The sequence below is a fragment of the Chiroxiphia lanceolata genome, chromosome 1 (assembly GCF_009829145.1).
Source record: "Chiroxiphia lanceolata isolate bChiLan1 chromosome 1, bChiLan1.pri, whole genome shotgun sequence".
Lineage (NCBI taxonomy): Eukaryota > Metazoa > Chordata > Aves > Passeriformes > Pipridae > Chiroxiphia > Chiroxiphia lanceolata.
In genome coordinates, this window is record NC_045637.1 from 63,279,890 (window position 1) to 63,302,531 (window position 22,642).

General features: G+C 35.2%; 1 protein-coding gene across 1 annotated transcript in view; it reads left to right on the plus strand.

Annotated features, from left to right (window-relative positions):
- The window catches only part of LOC116781998 (dynein heavy chain 5, axonemal-like), a 156,483-nt gene that overhangs the window by 11,817 nt on the left and 122,024 nt on the right, over positions 1-22,642 (plus strand). The window contains 26 exon segments of the mRNA XM_032677998.1: positions 880-1,066; positions 2,231-2,396; positions 2,509-2,602; positions 3,803-3,901; positions 5,279-5,460; positions 6,988-7,008; positions 7,010-7,105; positions 7,801-7,809; positions 7,811-7,953; positions 7,956-7,996; positions 9,379-9,474; positions 9,827-10,000; positions 10,094-10,183; positions 10,889-11,044; positions 12,008-12,147; positions 13,787-13,938; positions 16,016-16,223; positions 16,894-16,981; positions 17,098-17,221; positions 17,338-17,501; positions 18,607-18,640; positions 18,643-18,697; positions 19,107-19,113; positions 19,864-20,067; positions 22,502-22,534; positions 22,537-22,581. Coding sequence (XP_032533889.1) covers positions 880-1,066; positions 2,231-2,396; positions 2,509-2,602; positions 3,803-3,901; positions 5,279-5,460; positions 6,988-7,008; positions 7,010-7,105; positions 7,801-7,809; positions 7,811-7,953; positions 7,956-7,996; positions 9,379-9,474; positions 9,827-10,000; positions 10,094-10,183; positions 10,889-11,044; positions 12,008-12,147; positions 13,787-13,938; positions 16,016-16,223; positions 16,894-16,981; positions 17,098-17,221; positions 17,338-17,501; positions 18,607-18,640; positions 18,643-18,697; positions 19,107-19,113; positions 19,864-20,067; positions 22,502-22,534; positions 22,537-22,581 — 2,808 coding nt within the window.

Sequence of the window (22,642 nt, forward strand, 5' to 3'; positions counted from 1 at the left end):
TAGTCTTTTTTTTTTTTTTCTCAAGAATATGTGGAATTAAGGCATGTGGCTGCTGCAGTTCTGTTTGTGCAATTAGTTGGACGTAGAATAGAGGATACAAGAAGACACAAGTCTAATACAGACCTTTTGGGGAGTTATGCAATTTGTATAAAAGTGTTTGAAATTAATGTAGTTATTGTTTATTTTCAAGCAATAGCACCAGCTGTAATTATTATGTTAAAGGAGAGCATAACATAGCAATTATACTAAGGTAAAACTGTGATGACTTCATTAAAACTAGATTGAAAGAAGTGTCAAGTCCTTCTGGCAGCACAAGGGATCAGTCCATGACTTTATTGTAGACTGTGGACAGCAATCACTGTATCGCAAACAGAGTATCCAGCTTCTTTGCATTGTCCTTATCCTGTGGCACTCACAAAGCATCACAGTTGGTTCAGTTTCCTCTGGAAGTACACGTTCAGAGGTGGGAAATATAAAGAAGCTCAGTGTCTGTTGAGAATGATGATGTTTTATGCTGTTACCATATGCCGTCATTTTCTCACACCCAGAGCAGGAAAAGAGATTAGAATCTGTTTTCTCTGTTCAGAAGGAGAAAAATCAAGCTAAAAAATACAGTTTGGTATGAAGTCAGTGAGAGCAGGGAGACATTTTTATTTCTTAGAGCCTTTTGCTAGTTTGTCTCTTCTTGTCTAATAGAATAATTAAATCAAGGCACACTATAAGATGAGTGTATTTCAAATGGCATGATGATAAATCTTTATATCTGCCATGAATAAGAAATACCTTTCTAATGAAAAATACCTTTTGTGGTCAAAAAACAAAAGAAAGTGTGATCCTCATTTTAATTTTTTTTTTATTCATAAATCATAAAATAATCAGAACTGGGGAGCTGTGAAAGAAGGCTTGAAGAACAGCCAGATACAAGACTTTCTGTATGCAGTGGATAAATTTGTGGGTACTTTGTCATCATCAAGACAGAATATAGAAGATAAAATTCAACTCACGAAAGTGGATATTGATATTTATGTCAGCAACTTACAGAACCCATCTGACTACATAATTGCAGGTGAGTAATTCATACACCAAAGCACAGTGGTGCTGTTTATAAAATAAATGTTATGTCATTAGTAAAAATTTACTTTGAAGAATTAATTCATCTTCCCTGAGCTGTATACATTTTTCTGCTTACTCTTGCCAGGTTTCTGACTATATAATCATAAAATCATCAATCATTTGCCCATCCTTTAATTCATAGTTCTTAAAGAATTAGGTAATAGCTTCATATATCATGTAAGCAACTGCCTTCGCCCCTCCTAGTTTGCTGGCCAAGCAGTTGCTGAGTGAAGCCATCTACTAGTTTGTGTGCTGTTCACTTTCTTTAATACTGGAAATACCCTATCCAATATCAAGTCTGACTCTGTGAATAAAAACAGATGCATTTATAAAAAAATTTGTATATACATATATGTTTATGTAAGAAAAAGAGTAGTTATGTCTCTTTGAACAATAGCTTTCCACCATGTCGTATCAATAGTTTCAGAGTGAAATAATGCCAAACCAGTCAATACTTTGCAATCTTTCTCATCCCTACAATAGCCTATGTCATGAGAGCTTCCACAGAACTACTGACCTTAAGATTAGATAATAATGTTGTATAGCTGGACAAGTTCTTTAGATCCATTAAGTAGCACAAGCTCCATTAGTCCTAAATGTAATGCACCAGGCGAACTGGAGTCTTTCAGCTGCTAGGGCAGTCTAAAAGATATGCTGACTTAAAAATCTAGTGGTTTTTTATGGCTGTTAATAATGGCGTCTGTTATGGGATGCTTTTAATGTGGAATAGACTGCAGTGGCAGAAAGAGAGAAATATGAAGTAAGCCCTTACTTATGAAATGCAAGCAGAAAATATACACATAATTAATGCATTTCTTGGACCTATGAAACATGATTCTCCCCAAACCATATTGCTGTATTTTGTTTTTCTATGAACTCCCTGTATTTTTAACTGTTTCCACCGTAAAGGATATGCAATAGTCAGAGTAGATAGATACAGGTTTTATGTGTGCTTCTTGTTACAGTCTTAATCCTTTCCTGTTGTTGGTCAGTGATTCAAATACTCAGTTTACATAGTCTTAGATTATGTTTTGCAAGAACATTTTACATCTGTAGTTTAAAATTCTGTGTTTGCTTCCTGGTGCTTATAAGACTGTCCAATTCTATGATTTTGAAGGCAGTAACACAGAAGTCACTGAGAGACTTGAAGAAGTGATCAGGATTTGGACCAAACAGATCAGACAAGTTTTAGTGGAGAGTGAACAAATAAGAAGAGAAGCTGATGACGTTGGTCCATCTGCAGAACTGGAACACTGGAAGACAAGAATGTCGTCATTTAACAGGTCAAATCTCTGCATTATTTCTCACAGAGTCTTGGGGAAAAAAATGTATTTTTAAAAATAAATGTAAACTTTCATTCCAAAGTGAATATTGTATGTGTTTCTTTCTTCAAAGCCTTTTAGATGAGATCAAGAGTTCAAGAGTAAAGAAAATTATAAGTATTCTTCAGGCAGCAAGATCAAAGACATTAAAGCAGTGGAAAGAACTGGTAATTACTACTTTCTAATTTAAGTTTTAAATTATTGCAGTACTGTATTTGTAATACACGCAGAACTGAACACAATGCTAAAAATAGCTTTGAGTGTTTATGCTGATTTTGTACTGTGGTAAATATCCATTTGTTGGAACATATAACATCAATGATTCTGAAGTTAAATAGATAACTTGAAAAGAAGTCAGTGCTTTTGTAATGTGTCTTTCATTAATGTAATAGGTGGAATGGTTGTGCAGAAGTAAAGCAATGCAGTAATACAACATCTTTTTGTCTCTCACCAGCTGAACCCTGAGCAGACCAACTGTAGAGGTGTCTGAAATGTGTTCATCATATTGCATTTAGAATTATTGACAGCTGACTTTATGTAGCATAACTGCTACTTCGGATAAGTGGATAGCTGTAATGTAAACTTATCAGTCAAAACTGTAGGCAAGTCAGAAGAAATAAGCTGTAGACCACGTACAGTCAATCAGACACTCACCCACCCCCAAACACCAGAATGCAGATCTTCTAGCACATAAGAAAGTATTCTACTGTTTTGAAAACAGACCAGGAAAACAGTGCTACCTTACTGAGTTTTTGTTTTATTTACTTACCATATTTGCTGACTTATTTGATAAATGGTATTTGGATCAAAGTGTCTGTACAGAGCAAATACAACCCAAGGACGATAAATTGGATTTCTTTCTTCATACAAAATAGCCTCCTAAGTACTGAGTAGTTCCACCTGACATGAACAGAAAAATACATGCATTAGCTGTGAACTCATTTTCCCTAACAAGTGTTCATTAAAAAATGTTGGGAAACTCTGGTACATTTCAGGGGTCTTGTCTAAATTCTGTAGAACGGGTACCATGCTGAAACAATTCTAAAATTTAAGTTGGATTATCAAAACCACACTAATGTACTTCCATGAGGAAGGAAAAGCTTTGGGGGTCTGAGTAAGGACTTCCTTTAAACCTCATCCAAAATGTTGCTAATTGCCAGGAATATCTTACCAATTTTTGCATGTAAAAGCAGTTATTTCTTATGTAAAAAATAAATCACATAATTGAAAGCCCTTCTGTGCGAAAAAGCTTGCAAGATGGAATCACAATCTTATGATAGTGTGCACCGTAAAAGAGCAAGAACACGTTCAGAAAATTTTCACAGTAATAATTGTATTTCTTTTTTTTTTTTTTCCCCTCCCTTCAGGATGGTAGTATAACAATTGCTGCCAATGAAGCTAAAGACAATGTGAGATATTTATATACATTGGATAAATTTTTTGGTCCACTTGCCAATGCTTCACCTGTAAGTAGTACTCTAAAGGCATTTAATATAAAATTAGGAAAAGAAGGGAAGAGCTTTTGCTGCTTAAAAAAGATATTTCTCCTTTCAATATTTATCTCATTCTTAGTGATTAGTGGACAGCTTAACTCCTTAGGCATTAGTGAATTGAGCTTACAGATTTTGAATTAGCCAGAGATAATTTGTGGTGTGTGTGTGAAGTAGTTGCCATTCCAGAATATAATTGAAGGACATGAAAAAACTAAGCATAAGATTGTGTTTTTCCAAGCGTGATAATGAGCTGAATTGCCTTTGTGAGCTTGGGCCTTACATAGGGTACCTCTTCCTGTCTGCATACTTCAGTTAGAAGTTATTTGAGATTGTTTTATTGCAAATGTCATAAAGTGATCTTGAGCTGAAATTGGTTGGCTTCCACTTATTTACAGGCTAAAGCTGTTTCTTTTGCACGTAGCACTGTCATCCTGGTTGATAAACTTATTTTCATAACCGTGTTGGTCTCAAAGTTCATTTTTTTAAGTGACAACATGAATTTTGAAGATACAGTCACCAGGCAAAATTGTCTAATTTTACACATTTCAGAACATTGACACATGATCCATCTGATTACAATTTTTCTAAACAATGTTTTCAAAGCTTGAGTACTTTTGAAACCACTGTACTATTTTACACTGCTCTTCTTCTGCAAATATTAATCTTTCTACCATATTGGATTTGAATTTTAGATACCATATTTTTGTTATCCTTTTCCAGATCAGTCACTGTCTCTTGTTCTGGGTTCTCAGTGTATCTGGCTTGCATGCATTTCTGTGGAATTTCTGTTTTCTCTCCTAGGGAGAGAAAACTGTATAGTTCAGTATCCTCACTAAGAGTGAGATTATTGTTGTCTTTCCTCCCCCTTCTGGATTTCTCTTCTCTACAGATCTAGGCAAAATGAGCAAAGGCCAACTTTTTTCTTGTCCTTCTCTCAGCAGACCTCTCAGTTGTCCTCTCTCAGGAGGCCAACTCTTTTGTAGCAGTGTATAACTTCTTTTCCTCAGGTAGTATGTTTCTGCAAAGCAGGCTGCAGCACTTCATGTACTGGAGGCCATGGCCAAAGAAACTACAGCCGCTGTTTTTCCTCTGGAAAATCCCACTCTGGAAAAAGAACTATTCATTTATTCACTACCTTTTTCCCACCTTTTTCTCTTGGTCATAGTGTGGTAAGTCCCCGCAAATGAATTGGATGGTCGAGTTCATAATGAGATGTCTTCAAGAGCAATGTGTTACAATCAGGAAGATGTTTATCCACTGACAAACATATTCCCAGAGTGGTCATATTTTCAACTGTGTTAATTTTCAGGAAGTTCAAATTGCTGGCTTTCCCATTTTTTCCTGTTATAGGTAACAGTGATGGAACATATACCCAGTTTAATGAATACCATCTGTATGATTTACTGTACATCATCATACTACAACACATCAGAGCGCATGACGTCTCTTTTTCTTAAAATCACGAATCAAATGATTAACACATGCAAGATGTATCTATGTGAAGGTGTTTCAAAAATCTGGGATCTGGACAGGTGATAGAATTTTAATTTCATCTTCTTTTGTTGACACTAGAAGTAAAATTACAGATTAGTGATCAAGATATTAATAGGTAAATTTAAGTTGCCCTTTGTCCTCCTACCAGGCACTGATTCCTGTGTTGACTGTAAGCTTGTAACTACTAATTTGGTGTAGAATTAAGTACCCTGCAAGAAGAAATTTACAATGTTGTTGTGAAAAAAGCCTGTTATTGAAGACCATGTAATGTATACTCGTATACAGCACTTGATATATTGTCCCCATGGACAAAACACACTTAAGAACTGTGAGCTAATGTTCTTCATTAAAAAGCTACAAGGACAGACTGACAAACTTCCATCTAAGATCTATATTTGCTGTTAGTGGACAGGAAAGTCAGTTTGAGGGGGGACAATATATACCAGGACCAGAATCACAATTCAGTTGTACTCTGGAGTGAGGTATGTGGGTGATAAGATGGGACTCAGACTTGTATTTTCTGAGTATTCTGGGGAGAATGCTGTATGGGAGTATAAATGGTGCTAATGAAGCATCTTAAATTAAAAAAACTAGATTTACTGTAAGTTTGCTAGTTAGACGTACTTAAGACTAGTTTTTTTCTTTTCTATTGTTCTTAGTACAGCTGTTAGTATAACAGTAGTCTACGGTTTTCAGTAAATGTTAGGCACTATAAAGAAAATGAACAAAAAGTTTGCTCCAAGGAGCTTGCAATCTAAAACATAAGCAAAGCTTGCAATTTGAAAGGTAGGAATTGGATAGTGAGATGGTGGGAAGAAAGAGAGATGGAGAAAAAGCAGCAATCATGCAGTGTTGGTCAGCTGGACTGACTGTTTTCAGCACAGTTGTTGATGACCTTGAATTTTTTGTAGGCGTCAATGCCAGGAGAAATAAAGGCAGCATTTCAAAGAAGGGATGAGTTAGCTGCTCTATGGCTACTTGTCCAAGTGCTTCATTCAGCATAAATTGAAGCACAGAGGTGTTTGTATGAAAGTTATCCATTGGGTGGTGAATGCTGATGTCACTGGCAGAACAAATATATCTGAAGGATGAGTGTATAAGATGTAACTAAGTTCTTCCTGGTGTATCTTTTTAAAGAAACAAAGCTTTCCTCAAGCTTACTGTAGTCCGGAAAAATACTTTCACAGTCTTGTCTCCTTAGAAAAATACCAAAGAAACAAGCAAAGGAAAACCTATCAGCAATATTCAGTACAAAAGATGAGAAATGGCCAAACTGCAGGCATTCAATAGCCAGCATTAACCTGGTATAAATCCTTTCTGGACTATGCTGTGAAAGTTTTGGTTTGATGACAACATAACCTAAACTAAAAATATCCGATCTAGATAACAGATTTAAGCCAAAAACTTTCATGTAAAGATCATACTTTAATGTTTTTCACATAATGTATAATTTTGTGTTTTTATTTTGCAAAGTTGCATATCTGACTGAAATGTTTTATTTTTTTTAATATTCTTTTGAAGACACCCTTAGGATGATTCTCTGTCTTCTGTGCTTTCTTCCTCAGGCAAGAATTGCTAAAGAGGATAACAATGCATTTCCCTCAAAGAACAGTACCAAACATCCTTTCAGAAAATTAGGAAGGAGCTAAAGGAAAATCCAAATGACAGGCAATTTGATTTCAGGTAAATAATTCACTTTAATATGGAATCATATTGGTGTATACAACTTATAAATGAGATGGCATATTATCTGCTGACTAACAGAAAGTCTAAATTCTCAATTAAAATCAGCTGTTTATTATAATCAGAACATGACCTTGCATAGGCTTTTTTTATTCTATTCAGGAAGAAACTAGTTACAGGTTTTTGCCAGTCCCTTGTTGTTTCAAGAACTGTCCAAGAGGACTTCAGGGGAATTTATGCATGTTTTAATTTAATACAAATGGATATATATGGTCTGAAATACCAACAAATTTGAGTAATGAATATAAGTAAAAGCACTCTAAGGGAATTTAGTCAGCTTTGGACTGGGTTGTCTATCACAATGCCAAGGGGAGTTTTACCTATATTGGTACTTAAAGCATGAGGCATTTCTTAGTATTATATGTTCACATTTTGATCTCCTGTAAATATCTTATTTGAAAGAATAACTCCTGTGAAATGTGGTAAAGCTTTTAATTGACATATATAAGGATTAAACATTTTCTAGTTCATGTCCATTAGTTTAAAATGGTTTTTACTTGGTTTTTAATTATTAGAGCATGAGGGTTTTTTTGGTGTGAAACCTGATGGCAGTTCTGGTAGAATATATGTGGATTAAATAGAAAGTCTGTTGCAAAGAGATTTGCATTACAATTCCTCTTGCTTTGTTATTTTAGTGAAAACTATATTTGGAAAATTTGATGCCTTCTGTAAACGTTTGGAGAAGATTTCACATATGAGCAATATTATGGAAAGCCTTTTAGAGCTCCATCTAAAAATAGAAGGTATTGAAGAGATCAGTACTCATTACCAGAGCATTGCTACAAATACCAATCCAAAGAGTATGATGTTCTGGATCACAGAAAAAAAGAGGTACTATATATTTGGCACTTGTGTGACAATCACTCCCTTAACTCTGTGCTTCTCACTGGAGCTATGCAAAGAATGTTAAATATTGTAACAATGCATATATTATTTTGCTGTAACAATAATACTAATACTTTCATATCTTTAACCACAATTTAAAAGTGTTAGGGTAAATTTGGGTTTTATTTCAAATTTTTCTGTGTGACGGGTAATGCTGCTAACAAGTTTTCCTAAACTTGATTGTTTTGAGATGCATAGTGAAAACTAATTCAGGCATGTCAACACATTAAATACAGTTTATCTAATTGTAAGAGTTCCTTAGTGTTATTAAAAATACTTAGTGGAATAGTAATGGAGTATTGCAGTGAAGTTAGTAAAGGCACATAGTTGCACATTTTAGATGGAGAAGAGAATCATATCACTCCCAGTGCTCAACAGAATGATAAAAACTAAAGTGGCTTTTGAAATGCTTTGGTCTTATGTTTTAGTACATCCTGTACATTCTGGAATTGAGCTAGTTTTTTTTTGAGCTATAGCCTGCTTATTTTGCAGGATTTATAGTCTCACAAAAGTAATTCTAGAAATGTTGACTTACTCTCCTGCCTTCCTGAACTATAGCTTTCAACTGTCATTAACTTTCCTTTAAATGTTTAAAGTACCTTTGGCTTTCTTCTAACTGGTTGATGACTTCTGTTTCTCTGGCTTGTTTTGGTTGATGTCATGTTAGCCTGTGTTACTTGCTCTATGCTCTTTTCTGAAAGAGTGCATTTACTGTTAACTGGAATTTGGAGGTGTTAAAAACCAGTATGGCTTTACACGTAAATAGACTGTGTTCCCAAGTGCTCTCTTTGAGAGGAAGTTTGCATTGAACTCTTTTTATAGGCCATCAGTATTTAAGACTTTTAAGAAAAAAATGTTACAGGTGAATATCCAAATTACTTCTAGTTAGGAGCTGTGAAATTTGGTAATAAACTCCCTTAGTCTGTAAAATGCTCTCGAGAGCCTGCCGCTTTGCTCAGCTTTGGTGGGTTTCATACCTGGACAGTGAGCTGAGTACTCTCCTGTGGCAGTACTGGGAGTAGCTAGTGAGTGTGTTCTGTTGTCTCTGGTTAGATTACAAGATTTCCTCTTCCTGTCCGTGTTCCTCTGTGCTCCTTTGTGTTCATGAAGATGAGATTTCAATCATTTAACCTAACACTGCTTATACTTATTTGCTTTGCTTAGAATGTAAATACTTTCGTTGACGATGTTGTTCCTGTTCTTTTTAATTCAGTGCTGAACACGTACACTGGGCAGATAAAGCAAATTCCCCAAAAGCTACAGGGAAAGGATTTTATACAGGGAAAGGCAGCACTATAGATGATTTTTTTCTTTTGCTCTTATTCTAGTTTGAAAAAGATTACCTTGAATTTAAGAACCAAATTGCAGCATTGTATGAATCCATACAAGAATTTGTGGATTCGTGGTTTGAGAAGACTGTAAGTGTAAGTGATATTACAAATGCAAGCCCCTTGTCCTGGTGCTTAGAAAGGCTGAGTACCCATAGCTCCTACTGAACTCCTTCATTACTGCCGATGCTTTGTACTGTACTGGTGACTGAGATAATTTGGAGGACATCAAGCCTATTACAAATGTTCTAAAATTTGCTTGCAGAAGTGCTGGAAAATAATGATAATTCTTACTTGGTGCCAGGCTTATGTTCCCTCTTTCCCCTATATTTTTAAGTTTATTTTTACAAATTTACATAGCATATTCTAAATTAATAAAATAGTTTATGAACAATGGCTTTTTGAACTGTTAACATCTTTGCAGTAAGTTCTCCATTTTCCTTTTTAGACTGAACAGATGCTGGTACTTCTGATGAAGCTTGAGCAAATAGGAGAAAATAATATTGATCTTAATGAGAAGTATACCATTGTCCTTCAGCAGTACAGCCAAGACTTGGAGTTTATTCAAGAACTCTACCAGAAGGAAAAGGAAAATCCACCTATACCACGTAATATACCACCAGTAAGAATGAAAGAAATGAGAGAGAAAAATTACTTTACTTCTTGACTGTTTTTAAGTTAATGAAAATATAACCTCCTATTTTCTGTGTTTTAGGTAACAGGGAAGATTATGTGGGCTCAGCAGTTATTCAGAAAAATTGACCATCCAATGACATTCCTTAAAAAGAAAACCGCACTTTTGAAGGTTGGAAATGAGCAGAGGAGCCTTTATGCTAAGCTTTCAAGGATGTTATTAACAAACACATGATTTATTTTTATACTCCTGAACTCACTTTTCTAGAAGCTTGTATCCAAGCTCATGCAACAGGAGGGTTAGGTGTTAGCATTTGCTCCAGGTTTTGAATTCCTTTTTGCAGCATTATTGTTCTATGGCTCAAGATAGTGACTTCCCTCGAAACATTAAGCTGATGAATCAGACCAGTGCTTCTGTCCCTTCTGGGGTTTGACTCATGTTAATTATGGTAGTAGCACTGTTGGCTGAGTACCTAAGCTTAGAACCTTCTGTCTGATGTGCTCTGTAATGAAGAGGACCTCAAACACTAGCCACACTTCATGAAAGAATATAATTTGTATAGCTTTCTCAACGGGCCATCAATACCTTGTATATGGTAACAGAGTTTGTCTAATGGGCAAGACTGGGAGGAAAAATCAGGAAAAGAGTTATGCTGGTTAGAGCAGTTGAACACTTTTTGATAATTGAATTCCTAAATATATTGCTATGTTCCTGTGTCCTACCTTGTCTCTAAAATAGCATCATTTAGAGTTTTCTATTTCTGTTTCGTTTTCCTAGGACTGGAGAGAGAAAGCCTAGTGGAGGGACTTTCTCCTATGTTAAACTCATTAAATTGTTTAAGTGATGTATGCTTTTTATTTTTCCCATAAATTGCAGACACTGGAAATGAAAAAGGTTGTTAAGAACTACAATAAAATGGCTGCAGTTCTTTTGGAATTCGAACTTATTTATTATAGGGCATGGTGTAGATTTGCTGACCAAGCTAGAAATGCTCTGTGTGCTTCCTTACTTGCCAGGCACCCAGAAACTAAGGTAAATATAATTTATTCTTTGTATTACTGTAACATGATTTAGTATTACAAATGCTACTTTAATAATATCATAGATAGGCAAGAAGGCATTAGAATAACCTTAACAGGGTTAAAAAATGAACAACTTGAATTGGAATATTGGAATATTTTTTCATTTTTGTTTCATCGTGTCTCTTTTTCATAAGGCTTCTGCCTTATTCAGGGTATAGAAGAGGCAGTAGCCAAGAAATACATATCTACTATTGACTTATCTACATCTTTTAAGATATTGTTTCCTGGTTTATTTTCTGTGCTAACCAAAACTTTAGTCAAGGAAGGGAGTTTTTATTACATCATGGTCTTTTCTGTAGTGATCAATATCACTGTGTTGGATATATTGTAATAATTCATTAATTTGCTTTCAAAACTGATTGCTGAGACAGAAGATCTTACTATTCTTACTTCACAGGTTATTTTTTCTGCTGTAGTGCACAGAAATTATGATACAAATGTGGCATTTTTTGTACTAATGATTCCATAATGGACAACTAGAACCTAGTTTTCAAATTTATTTAGCAACTTAATTACATTTAGTGCCTCCAAAAACATAGAGATTAACCTTCACAATATCTCCCCCTAGTTACCATTGGAGAAAGTGAGATAAAAAGGCAAATTAGCTTCCACAGAATGTAGCTGCAGAACTAGAATTAAACTTGGGAAATCACGAGAGCCAAGTGTTTAAGGCACGGTGAAGGTGTCACAAGGAATTGAAATCAGAGTAAGATATTGGTTGATTAACGCTTTGGGAAACCTGTATATTTGTAGAGGAGGTTGAGGATCTGCGTAGAAACATGGGTATCCATTTAAAAAATCTTCTTCAGTCATGTACATCTTTTTATATGATCCAGTTATATCACACTACATGTAACTACCAAACTGTCTTATTTTCTATTTCTTTTTTTTTCCCTTGTACTGCTAAATGAAGGAATTATTTGTAAACTTAGATCCAATGCTCCTGGAAGTACTTTATGAGACAAAATACCTGAAAAAAATGCATTTTGAAGTTCCGGATGTTGTCCTTGTCTTGTGTGCAGATGAAGAACAGATTAAAAGACGTCAAATGGAGTAAGTGAACACTTTTTGGATTTGTTTCTTGTCTACAAATCCCTACCTTTGAGTCAATTGCATATGTTGCTTTTGATTTATTGTGATTTTTCTCTTTGATGGAGTTTAATTGAATTTTAATTGCTTTTCCCTGCATTTCCATATTAATACTGTTAAAATGCAGTTGTTCCTATTTGCACACATATCTCATTACCAGAAATGCCTACATGTTTTTGTTTTGTTACTTCAGCAGCTGCTCTGGAAGTGCAGCTCCTAGGTACCTCTAAGGCATCTATGCACTGTAACATAGGGATTACACTCGAAAATATTACAGTTAACATCAAAAGCTTTTTTTTCTGTTGGAAATACAAGCTGGAATTTTCCACTTGATTACAGCACAACTCCAACATTTATATAGCTAATACATCACCTCAGTTATAACATGCTGTCTCTCTCCTGTTGAATATCTAAAATCACTTTTGTTGATTTTAAATAATGTCCTTCTTCTAACAGTCCAAATCCCTGCTGCAAGAGTTGTTTTCATTCTCAGGGATCCTGATTATTAATCGCTAACTTTCTAAGCAAGGGTGAGCAGTCTTTAAAAAGCAATGCTTTGTGAGGAGCATTTCTAAATAGAATTGGACAAAAAGGGACAAAGTTCAAAGAGTTTCATAAACACTTCAATTCAACCCCTCCTCCCTTCTTCTGTTGTTAAAGTTTTTAGTCTTTCACTCTTATAATGTGGCATTTTTCAATGATTTTCTGTGGAGTGTTTAAGGATAAACTAACCATGGATTTTTAATGTGCAAGGCAAAAATCTGTGTTACAGACCTCCAAAAAGCAGCAGCCCCAACTTTTTCCATCCAACAGGAAAAAAAATACAGAAAATGTTTGCAGTAAAAAGAGAACCCCAAATTTACCTTTGACTTAAAAAAAGACTTCAGACTTACTCCCCAAGCAAAGAAGAAATATTCAGAGGCTGTAGATTTTTTAACAACATCTGAAAAACAGTGCTGGGTATATTGCGAATGAGCTTTCTCAGTATACAGTTTGTAACAATGTTGTCTACAGTCATGATTTTAATCTGGTATAGAACACAACTATTGCGGTTTTTTTGCAGCAGTTCTTGTAAGGAACCCATTATATATCTGACCTTTGAGTTATATCTGCTTCTAATTCTTGTTTATGCAGCTTCTTTGTGTAGCTCCATTTTCATGGAACTATACTGGTAAGCCTTTATTCAGAATTTGGCCTCTTTTTCTTTGGGATTTGGTGTTCTTCGTAGTTTGGATCTAGGTTTCCCAATAAGCAGCATCATTTCATGCCATGTCTTGTGAGATAGGAAGAAGGAAACAAAAATGCCATGGTTTCAGTTTTCTGATTCTTTCTCTTTTTTTTTTAGTTATAATTAATTTTTCTTGGAAGAGAAATTCTCTAAGTTGATCACAGTCACTTTACTGGAGGCATTTATTTCTCCAGTCTGGTTCTGCTGTTGGTGAGGAGAAAGAGGCTTAGTTTGAGCTAGGAAAAGCTGGAAAGAGTTCTTGTTTTTAAGACGGGATCAGAACTTGCAAATCTTATTAAAAGAAAATGAGTCCAAACTTCTGTATGTTTCAAATATATAAGTAAAGCACATTATAAAGATGATCATGTCTTTCAGACTCCAGAATCTGTTGATCAGTTACAAAGAACGTCTGAATGGGATTCCTGTTATGCTGAAACCACTGATGAAGCCATTTATAGGACAAGTTGAGGATGCCCTGACTCCGGGCCTGACGCAACTGTCATGGACTTCTTTGAACATCAATAAATGTATGTAGCAGGAGAGGAAGTGGTGAATTGTTGATAGTGTTAGGTACCTGAATTCTGTTTTTATTTCTCTGGGAAGAATATGTTTGTGGACTGATCACTTCAGGTAGATAATTTTAGCCCAACTGCTACAAGAATGTGAGACGAGAGAATGACCGTGGGGGTTTTAATAATATCTCTTATCTTTTCTATAAAAAAATCTTCCTAACTTATGCCAAACATCCCAGAAGTGACATGTCTGAAATCAAGGTTGGAGATTTCTGCCCAAATCGTAATTTTTTTCCAAGAAAACATTTTTTGTTTTGCTCAATGCCTATATTGAGCTTTTTCCACACAGCCAGTAAGATACAACATTATCACTATCAAATACTACATAAAATTGATTAACTGTTGTAAAAGTGTCATTGAAATGGGCATATGTAAAACCATCAGCAAGACTTTTATATTGCAGTTTTGTGAGAAAACAATAACTCATGCTTGTAAATCAGTTTTCAGTTGAAGTTGATTGATGTTAGGCTTTCACTTGTTTTCTTCAAAATGAAAAGCAGCAAGATAAACAGGAACAGATATGGCCTAAATCTGAAAGTGAAATGGGCACAGGTTTGTGCAGCTGTTCATTTGTGACTCTGCCATGTGGCACTGGTGGACAGGGCTCTGACCTGTGCTTAAGGCAGGGCTGGTCAGCTTCAAGCTTTACTTGACCTTTGCCTGACCAGAGCACAAAAACCCAATGGCAAGTGGTTTTTATATCTGTTTTTTAGCTCTAAAGTGAGTTTTTGTCCTTGGTTTGCATAGTTTAGTAATACATCAAAAGGAAGTTCTTTACAATATTATTTACTTTTTTATTCATTTAGATACTCGCTGCCATATGTTAAGTATCTGAATAGCTATAATTCAGGTTGTAATGGTTCTTTGTTTCACCATTTGTCCTAGTGGAAACTGGTCCTTTTTTTAACAAGTTAGGGATTATGTAGCAAGAGTATCTGGGCTGTTTCCTGCTGCTACATCTAAAAGGGAATTCTTTTCTTGAGTGTATGCACCATATATTTTTGAAGATGTGCAATGTGTAACATGCCCAAATGTATGTTGGACACTTACAAAGTAGCAATTCATTTAGTGTACTGCCAGCAGTGTGCAGAACTCACTGTGCATGAGCTTGAAATTTCATCCAGAAGTATGAGGGCTCATAATTGCCTTCTAGACTAAAACTGAGGAGATAAGGCAGACAAATGGATTTAGAATTACTTCATTTATATATATAAAAAAATCTAGGGCATTTGTTGGATTATTTGTCAATTTTAGTCAATAAAAAAGACAAGCTCCATCATTAACTTCTTAATAGTAATAAATGAGGTTTTCCACTTAAAGCATCAGTAGTTGGACACCATTCTCACACTGCTGTGCCTTAGATGCCGTAGTGATTTCTTTCTACATACAATAGAAATATATATATGGTGCTATATGGTAATAGAAGAGACAAAGGGTGTCAGGTGACATATTTCTTTCTATTTTGTAGTGAAAGTATGAAAGGGAAAGAATTTTTCCAGTCTATTCAGAAACAATTGTTTCTACCTTTAGCTTAATAAACACATCTGTTAAAGCATTTAGTTTATCTCTTTCCAAAATAAGTTAGGTCGTTCCTATGAAAGAATAAATCTAGTGTTTTAACAAGGTTACATTCTTGCCTGGGGTAATTTTAGCAATTTAATTTATAAGTGAATTACAATTTTAAAAGTACCACATTTTGCTCTGTGTGTCTGTATGTATGAGGGACCAAAATAATTTTGGACACTGGTATTCTTTCTGTTTTACATTAAATTTTGTTGATCCTTTTCACTACAAGGTTAATACCCAAAAGAAGAGATAGTTTGAAGGACATTGTTCTATTTGTTATAAAATGGTATAATTTAAAGATTCAAAAGTAGAGCAAGTCCATCATGTTTCTGTTTCGGGCTTTTATTGCGTATTTCTTTACCATTAAATCTTCATTCTATTGTAATACCTGGAGGGGTGGGGGTGGGAAGGGGAGATGAGATCTGTGTTTTGCATTATTTGTTTTCATTTTGTTTTCCTCGCTTAGTTATTCAGAATGTTTATAGTACCCTGAGGGAGTTGGACTATGTAGTCAAAGAAGCGGCTGATACCCTGGAGTGCAGAATTGAAAGAATTCTGGAGGACATGTCGAACACCGCTCTGATAATTTTGCCAGAAGATAAACCTATAGATGTGATCTCTTTCCTGGAACAGATAGAAAAGCTTGCTATCTCTTCTTCTTGCAAACTGTCTCAGTAGGTTTATTAATTGCACAGATTTGAAAGCTATTTTTCTGAGGGTTTATTTATGTATTACTTTCCTATGCATACAAACTTTTCTTTTAAAATGTTATTATAACAGAATTTTAGTTTAAAGCAAAATTATATTCTTAGAATGCAAGGGAGAAACTCCAAAGTATCTTGGACACAGCAATTGTGAAATAGCATCTGTAATGTTTAGCATTTCTTCTTATGGCATTCTAGTCAGTAGCAAAAAAAATGAAGACAGATAAGACTTGAATTCTCATTCACATGTTAATTGCTTTGAAATTTCTCCACATGTTAATCGCTTGTTTCTTAATGCTTCTTCTTTTATTTTACTAATTCTGATTTCACAGATTATCTTACTGCATCATCATGATAAGCCTATTTTATTAACTATTGCTGGAAAAAGCTTTTTTAAATTATTATGAAGTCCAGTTGAATCAGATGTAAGAGAGTCTGACAGAGTCTGACAAATGGGTTTCTTGTTAGTCTGCATATTTTAATATCTTAAAATCTCTGTATGCCCTAGCAATAGGAACAAACTATTGAAAAGCATCAAAAGGGCATTTCCTTGCACATAATATCTTCACAGTGCAATGGAACTGGGGATGTGTGCCTTACATTTAATTTCCTGTGAGTGACTGTAAGGTTGTTTTTGTAGACAGAGTCAGCAAGTGGAATGCTCTGTGTATGAACTTGTAGATAATCTTAAACACAGGCTGAAAGCAGATGCTGGAAGAACTCTGGAGGTAAGACCTCTACAGTGTCAAAAGTAACCTTTTATAACCTAGTCAGATATTTGATATTTCATTTATATGCTGGGTAATATGATTGTTTTCCTAAGAATTTCCCTTTCACTCCTCAGGATTCGTATGCCTGTACACATCTTGACATCAAACAGAAAACACGCTGCCAAGAATGCCTGTCCTGTGCTTACTATAATCTAGTGGGACAGCTTTGTCAGAAGAATACTGACTCTTTGGTCAGATGTGAGTCTGTCTTTTTCAGATATGTTTAATTTTTTTAGCAAAACTTTGAGTTTTTTCCCCCAAAACTTATTGTGGTAAAAAAAAATAACTTCACTGAAATATTAAATTTTTTTTAGGCATGAAGATTTCTTTAGAGTCCTTAAGACATCGATTGCATGTTATTGACTCTAGGTATCAGATGACTAAGGTTGTAGAGACACAGAGGGTTCCTTTGTTCAAAGCTGAAATTCAACTGGCTTTTCCAAATGTTGTCTTGAGGCCAAGTCTTGAAGATATTCAGGTAACAAAATAGTTGCACATCTCAGTCATTTGTGATAAAACATGTATAAATGCATTGTTTTAAAGCAATATTTACAAGTTTAATCTGGTATAAGAACTAAAAGGAAGGGGGGGAAAGATAAAAAGTCATTTGAGTTCATGACAACACTGGATGCTAAGCACATGAAGCCAGGGATCATGTTTGTTATGCAGGCCTTTAGAAGGAACTGTTTTTCTAAAAGCTCAGTAACTCAGTAATTTACAAACCTCTGCTTAGAGGCAAACATTTCAAAATGAATGCAAAAATAAAAATGAATGCCTTGAATGCAACCTGATTGATTTCCTGGTCTCCTCAAACTTTTTCAGAATATAAAATCAGTTTAAAGTGTGATTCATAAGTCAGCATTCAGAAGTAGTAAAATGTTAAGAAAAATATTACCTGCCTGAAGCCCTAAACTGTGAAAGAATTTGAACACTCTTTTAAACTTATACTAATTCAGCAAAATTCTTATACATATACTTGCAAAGTCCAGTGATGTCTGAAATTATTCACAGAATTCTTCATGGTGTTGATTTGTGGACTTTTCATTTAGCATGGACTTTTCATTTAACATGTCGAAATCAGTATTTGAATTATTTCTCAGATTTCATTTGCAGCCTTCACAGTGTTGTTGGTAAGAAATCAACCACAAAGTGTGATTTTAAAATGTCAGAGATAGAAGAAGTTATGCAATAATTTATATAACTGCCTGTAGAGATTATAAACTATACCGTCACAAATTCAGACAAATGTATCCAGACATTCTGATGTGAATGTGAAAACTATTATTAATAATAAATAACTATGTTTATAACCAGTTTAAGGGGAAATAGTACTATAAGTTATGATCCCCAGTGATTCATGATTACTGTTCGTAAAGGTCTCTTATGTTCTTATTTGAGAACCACATAAACTTGGAAGAACTGTGATAAAACTTTATGGAGTACTCTTTCCCCTTACAAAATGTATTTTGAGTGATCCTACTTAACGCTTATTAGACTATTTCCTGTAAAGATAGAGGTATAATTTTTCAATTTTGGTGTCATAATATCTCCTAGTGCTCAAGGGGAATGTTTTGTCTTTTCAGAGTGCTGTAAACAAAGCAGTAAATACCATTTATCAATAGCCAAAGATATTCCCTTGTGGAAATTTGCTTACTTACATCAAAACAGCAACAGGTGAGTATTTTATTTAAAAGATTTGGTATTTTAATTAACATTTCTTAAGATTATATTCTCTACCAATACTTGACTTGTTAGCTGGTAGATATTCCTGGTTTTTAATCTCTATACCAAGACATTAAACATAAGAGTTATAATTCATAAGCCTTGTGTTTGGTGGTTTCTAAAATTAAAATCAAAAGTTACTTTAAAAAAATATTTTAAATATACTGTTCAAGTATGATGATGATAGCATAGAACCATTATCTATGTGTACTACCAACTGAATAGAAATTATCAGTCTTCCCTGGCAAAAATTATATTTTAAGGTAAACTTTCAGCCTGCATATGGTACCTATAATGCTACAGTAATTATTTTTATAAATATTTTAGCTGGCGTCAAAATTAGCACTAAAACCTTGGAAAGGTCTGAGGTCTCAATAGAAACTGAAATTTGTTGAAGTACAAAAATGCACAGTAATGGTAATCATATGGCCTTAATTGTCTCATATGGTAATGCAATATACCTCTATGCAGATCTGTGCTAAGAATTATGTTTGTAAAAATATTTTCCTATTTTGTCTACCTGACATGAAAAATGGATCAGCTCATTTCAATGGAAAAAAACATTCAAGTCCTCCAAATAATTAGTTAATTAATTAATTAAATAAAAGAACTAGGAGAGAGTGGACTGAACTCAGTTTTATCAAGCAGAATTGTTTACTTATTTCCAAGCAACCAACCCTCCACTGCCTCCAAGACTTTCTAAGAATGGGTATAGATTGTAATTCTACAGTAAAGAAAGCAGGAATGGGTATAGACTGTAATTCTACACTAAAGAAAGCAGGAAGACTTAAGAGTTGTGCAGAAGGAGAAAACAACACAACTGTACTTGTATAAGGCACATATTTGACTGATGTAATTCAGAGATGATTAATATAGAGCTCTGCATGACAATTTTTTATGAAATGAGCATTAACACTAGAACTATATTTCTGTAAAAATCCAAGCTAAGAACAGGGAGTCTCCCTGTGGCTGATATATCTGCACTTTCTGTCAGTTCTTAAAAGTACTTCATTATTGGTTCCTAGAAGTAGTTCATTATTGGGCATGCCATAATTTAAAAAAACCAAAACCCCAAATAACTAGTGGACATATGTTTTTTCTTGTTTAATTTATACCAGGTTGAACAAGCTGCTACTGTAGAGCTAGGTGATGAGAGCAAACTCACCAGGATGGTGGCACTGAAACCTTTAGACAAGCAGATCCTCGAACATAAGGATGTAAACAAAGTGGTGATCCAACTAAGTACTATTATTTTATCTCTTAAAACTGAAGCATTGGATCTTCTGAACAGCTTTTCTGAATTTTCAAACATCTGGAACAAGGTTAAATACATATTAATATAATGTTGCTATGTTGTGAAATCTAGATAAATTAAAAAGAATGTTATTGGTTGTGTAAAGAATTGCTCAGTAGGATGCATTGGTTTCATGGTAGCATTCATATACCTGTAATTCCTCTTCTGCTCTCGTGTTGACCAGAACTTGCAAATCTTTATCAATTAAACCATCTAAGCAAGAAAGCAGAAGAACAAAAAAGAATGTTGGCGCATAAACAAGCTTATGCTTTCATATGCTTATGCATCTTTCTCACAGCATCTTGTCTGCAGATGTTATAGAAAAGAACAATTTAGCAGAATCTCTGAGAAATTGCAGACTACAAAGCTATTCCTGATATTAAACTGACTAGTTCTTCACAAGTAATCACTGCTGAAAGATATTTTTCTATTTCTTCACACATACACACACACAAAAAAGATAAATCTAGGAAATCTTTCACTAATAAGGATTCCAAAGCTGAAGTGAATTTAGGCTGGTAATGGACTTTTCATTAGGAAATGGGTCCAGTCACATAATGGTAAAGCTCCAGGGAGTGTTTTGGCCGGAGATCCTTGATGAAATAAAACCTTGTATACATTCTGACTAGTGAAATTCAACTGTGGTGGATGGACAACTACTGGTCTTACCTATCAAAGGTGCTTTAGTCGCTGAGAAACAAGCAATTAAAACAGTAGTAATATCTCTGTGACAGCTCACTATTTTTAACTTCCCCTTCCTAAATCAACTCATAAGTAACCATGTTCCCACAGCTGACTCTTTTCTCCAGGCTGAGATAAGGCATTTTCACCTCTTCATGGCTTCTGAGGTTCCAAATCTTAATGCTTAGTTACCTCCGTATTTTGAGATATTGTTTGAGCTAGCCACATGTTGATAGCATGTAATTTCAACCAGACAAGGCATATTCGGATTGGATGATGCAGTAGCATGATGTTTCTTTTTCACTAAAGTCTTCTAAAGTAGTCAGTTAATCTGCTCCTTGAAGTTAAAATTCTTCAGAAGTTGGCACTGTTCCCCCTGTCTTTGTAATCTCTGTGGGGCCACTGGGAACTGTCACTGGTAACTCATTATTGGCCAGGGAAGTGCAAGCAGATTCTCATGGACCTCACAGTGCAGACTGTAGAGGAAATTCACTGAGCTGGGTAAAGATCATTTGTCTGTAACTGAACTGAGAATCTAGCACATTTCTTGAGCTGGTGGACACTGATGTTCTCAGCTCTGCAGAAACTGGCCTACCTTATGAAAAGGTGCTCAGTGCTCTATTGCCTCTGAACAACCTTCAACAGGCTTGATATGGTTTGAAGCTGGCTCCCTGCCAAGTCTCCAAACCTTACCACCAGAAGCCCCCCCCCCCAAACCTCAGGAAGAAGAGGGAGAAAAAAACAACAACCAACTAAGAAAACCCGAAACGAGAGAGACAGCTAAAGTGATATATATAAATATATTTACACTTATGTTACAATTGAAATATATATACAATTTAAAAAATATATAGAATTTCACAAGGGAAGGGGAAGGGGGAAGGGAAAGGGAACAAAACCAAAATAAAATATATATATATATATATATATTCCCAATCAGTAGCCCGAGATCTAGTAACTAAGAGTTAGCAAAGAAAATCCCACCACTCTCCTTGGGACAACCGAGAGTCGCTCCGGTACGATCGCCGGCAACCTCCGCCTCCCAAGGTCGACAAGGCCCTACCAGGCCTCGCTCCCCAACACGGCAGACTCAACAGCAGGGAACCTGCACCTCCAAGCCGCCGGAAGGAAAGAGAGCGAAGGCCTCTCCTCCTTTCTTCTTATAATCTGGCTTACGTAAAAATCGTAGGGAATACTGGGTAAATCTGGACCCTTCCTTGGTTACAAACTGGTCACCAAGGAAGGCCTAGCCCAAACTACCACAAGGCTAAATGCTCTCTCTTCCCTTAGATCCATCCTTCCCTGCCAAACTGTGATTTCTTCAAATGACCAGGCCATCTGTAGCTAGAAACTGCAGTTAAATGTGCTGGTTTGGGAAGACTGAAGATGGCTGAGTGTAATTGCTCCCATTTAAATACCTGTTAGAGGATGCGAGCTGCCTTTGGGGGGTTGCAGGAGGAAGGGACGCCAGGAAGGAAGTATTTCCAGCAAAGTTTTAGCAGCTACATTGTAAATTTTGTAGTTATATTTGTATGGATTAGGGATATCCTGACCCATGTCAGTTTTGGAGTTAGATAGATTTCAAGTTCTATAAAGCATACTGTGCAAAGAGTGAGAGTCAGGAAAAGCAGTTCAAGTAAAATAATTGTGTTTATGATAATGAATGCTTATATTTTCAGTTCTTTTAGAGAGGGAACATTTGTATTTGCACAGTGCATCAGGCAGCTGAGCACCCTGTAGGTTATTGTAATACCAATGCTAAATAAACTTCTCTTATGTAGGATCCAGAGGAAAAAGTGAAGGAATTTATGGATAAACCAACAAAATGGCTGAATTTCAAACTCAAATCAGATACTTTTCTGTAAGTATGTTATCTTTAATAAAAATGAACTGTTCAGTTAAATTTTAGTGAAATTAAAAGC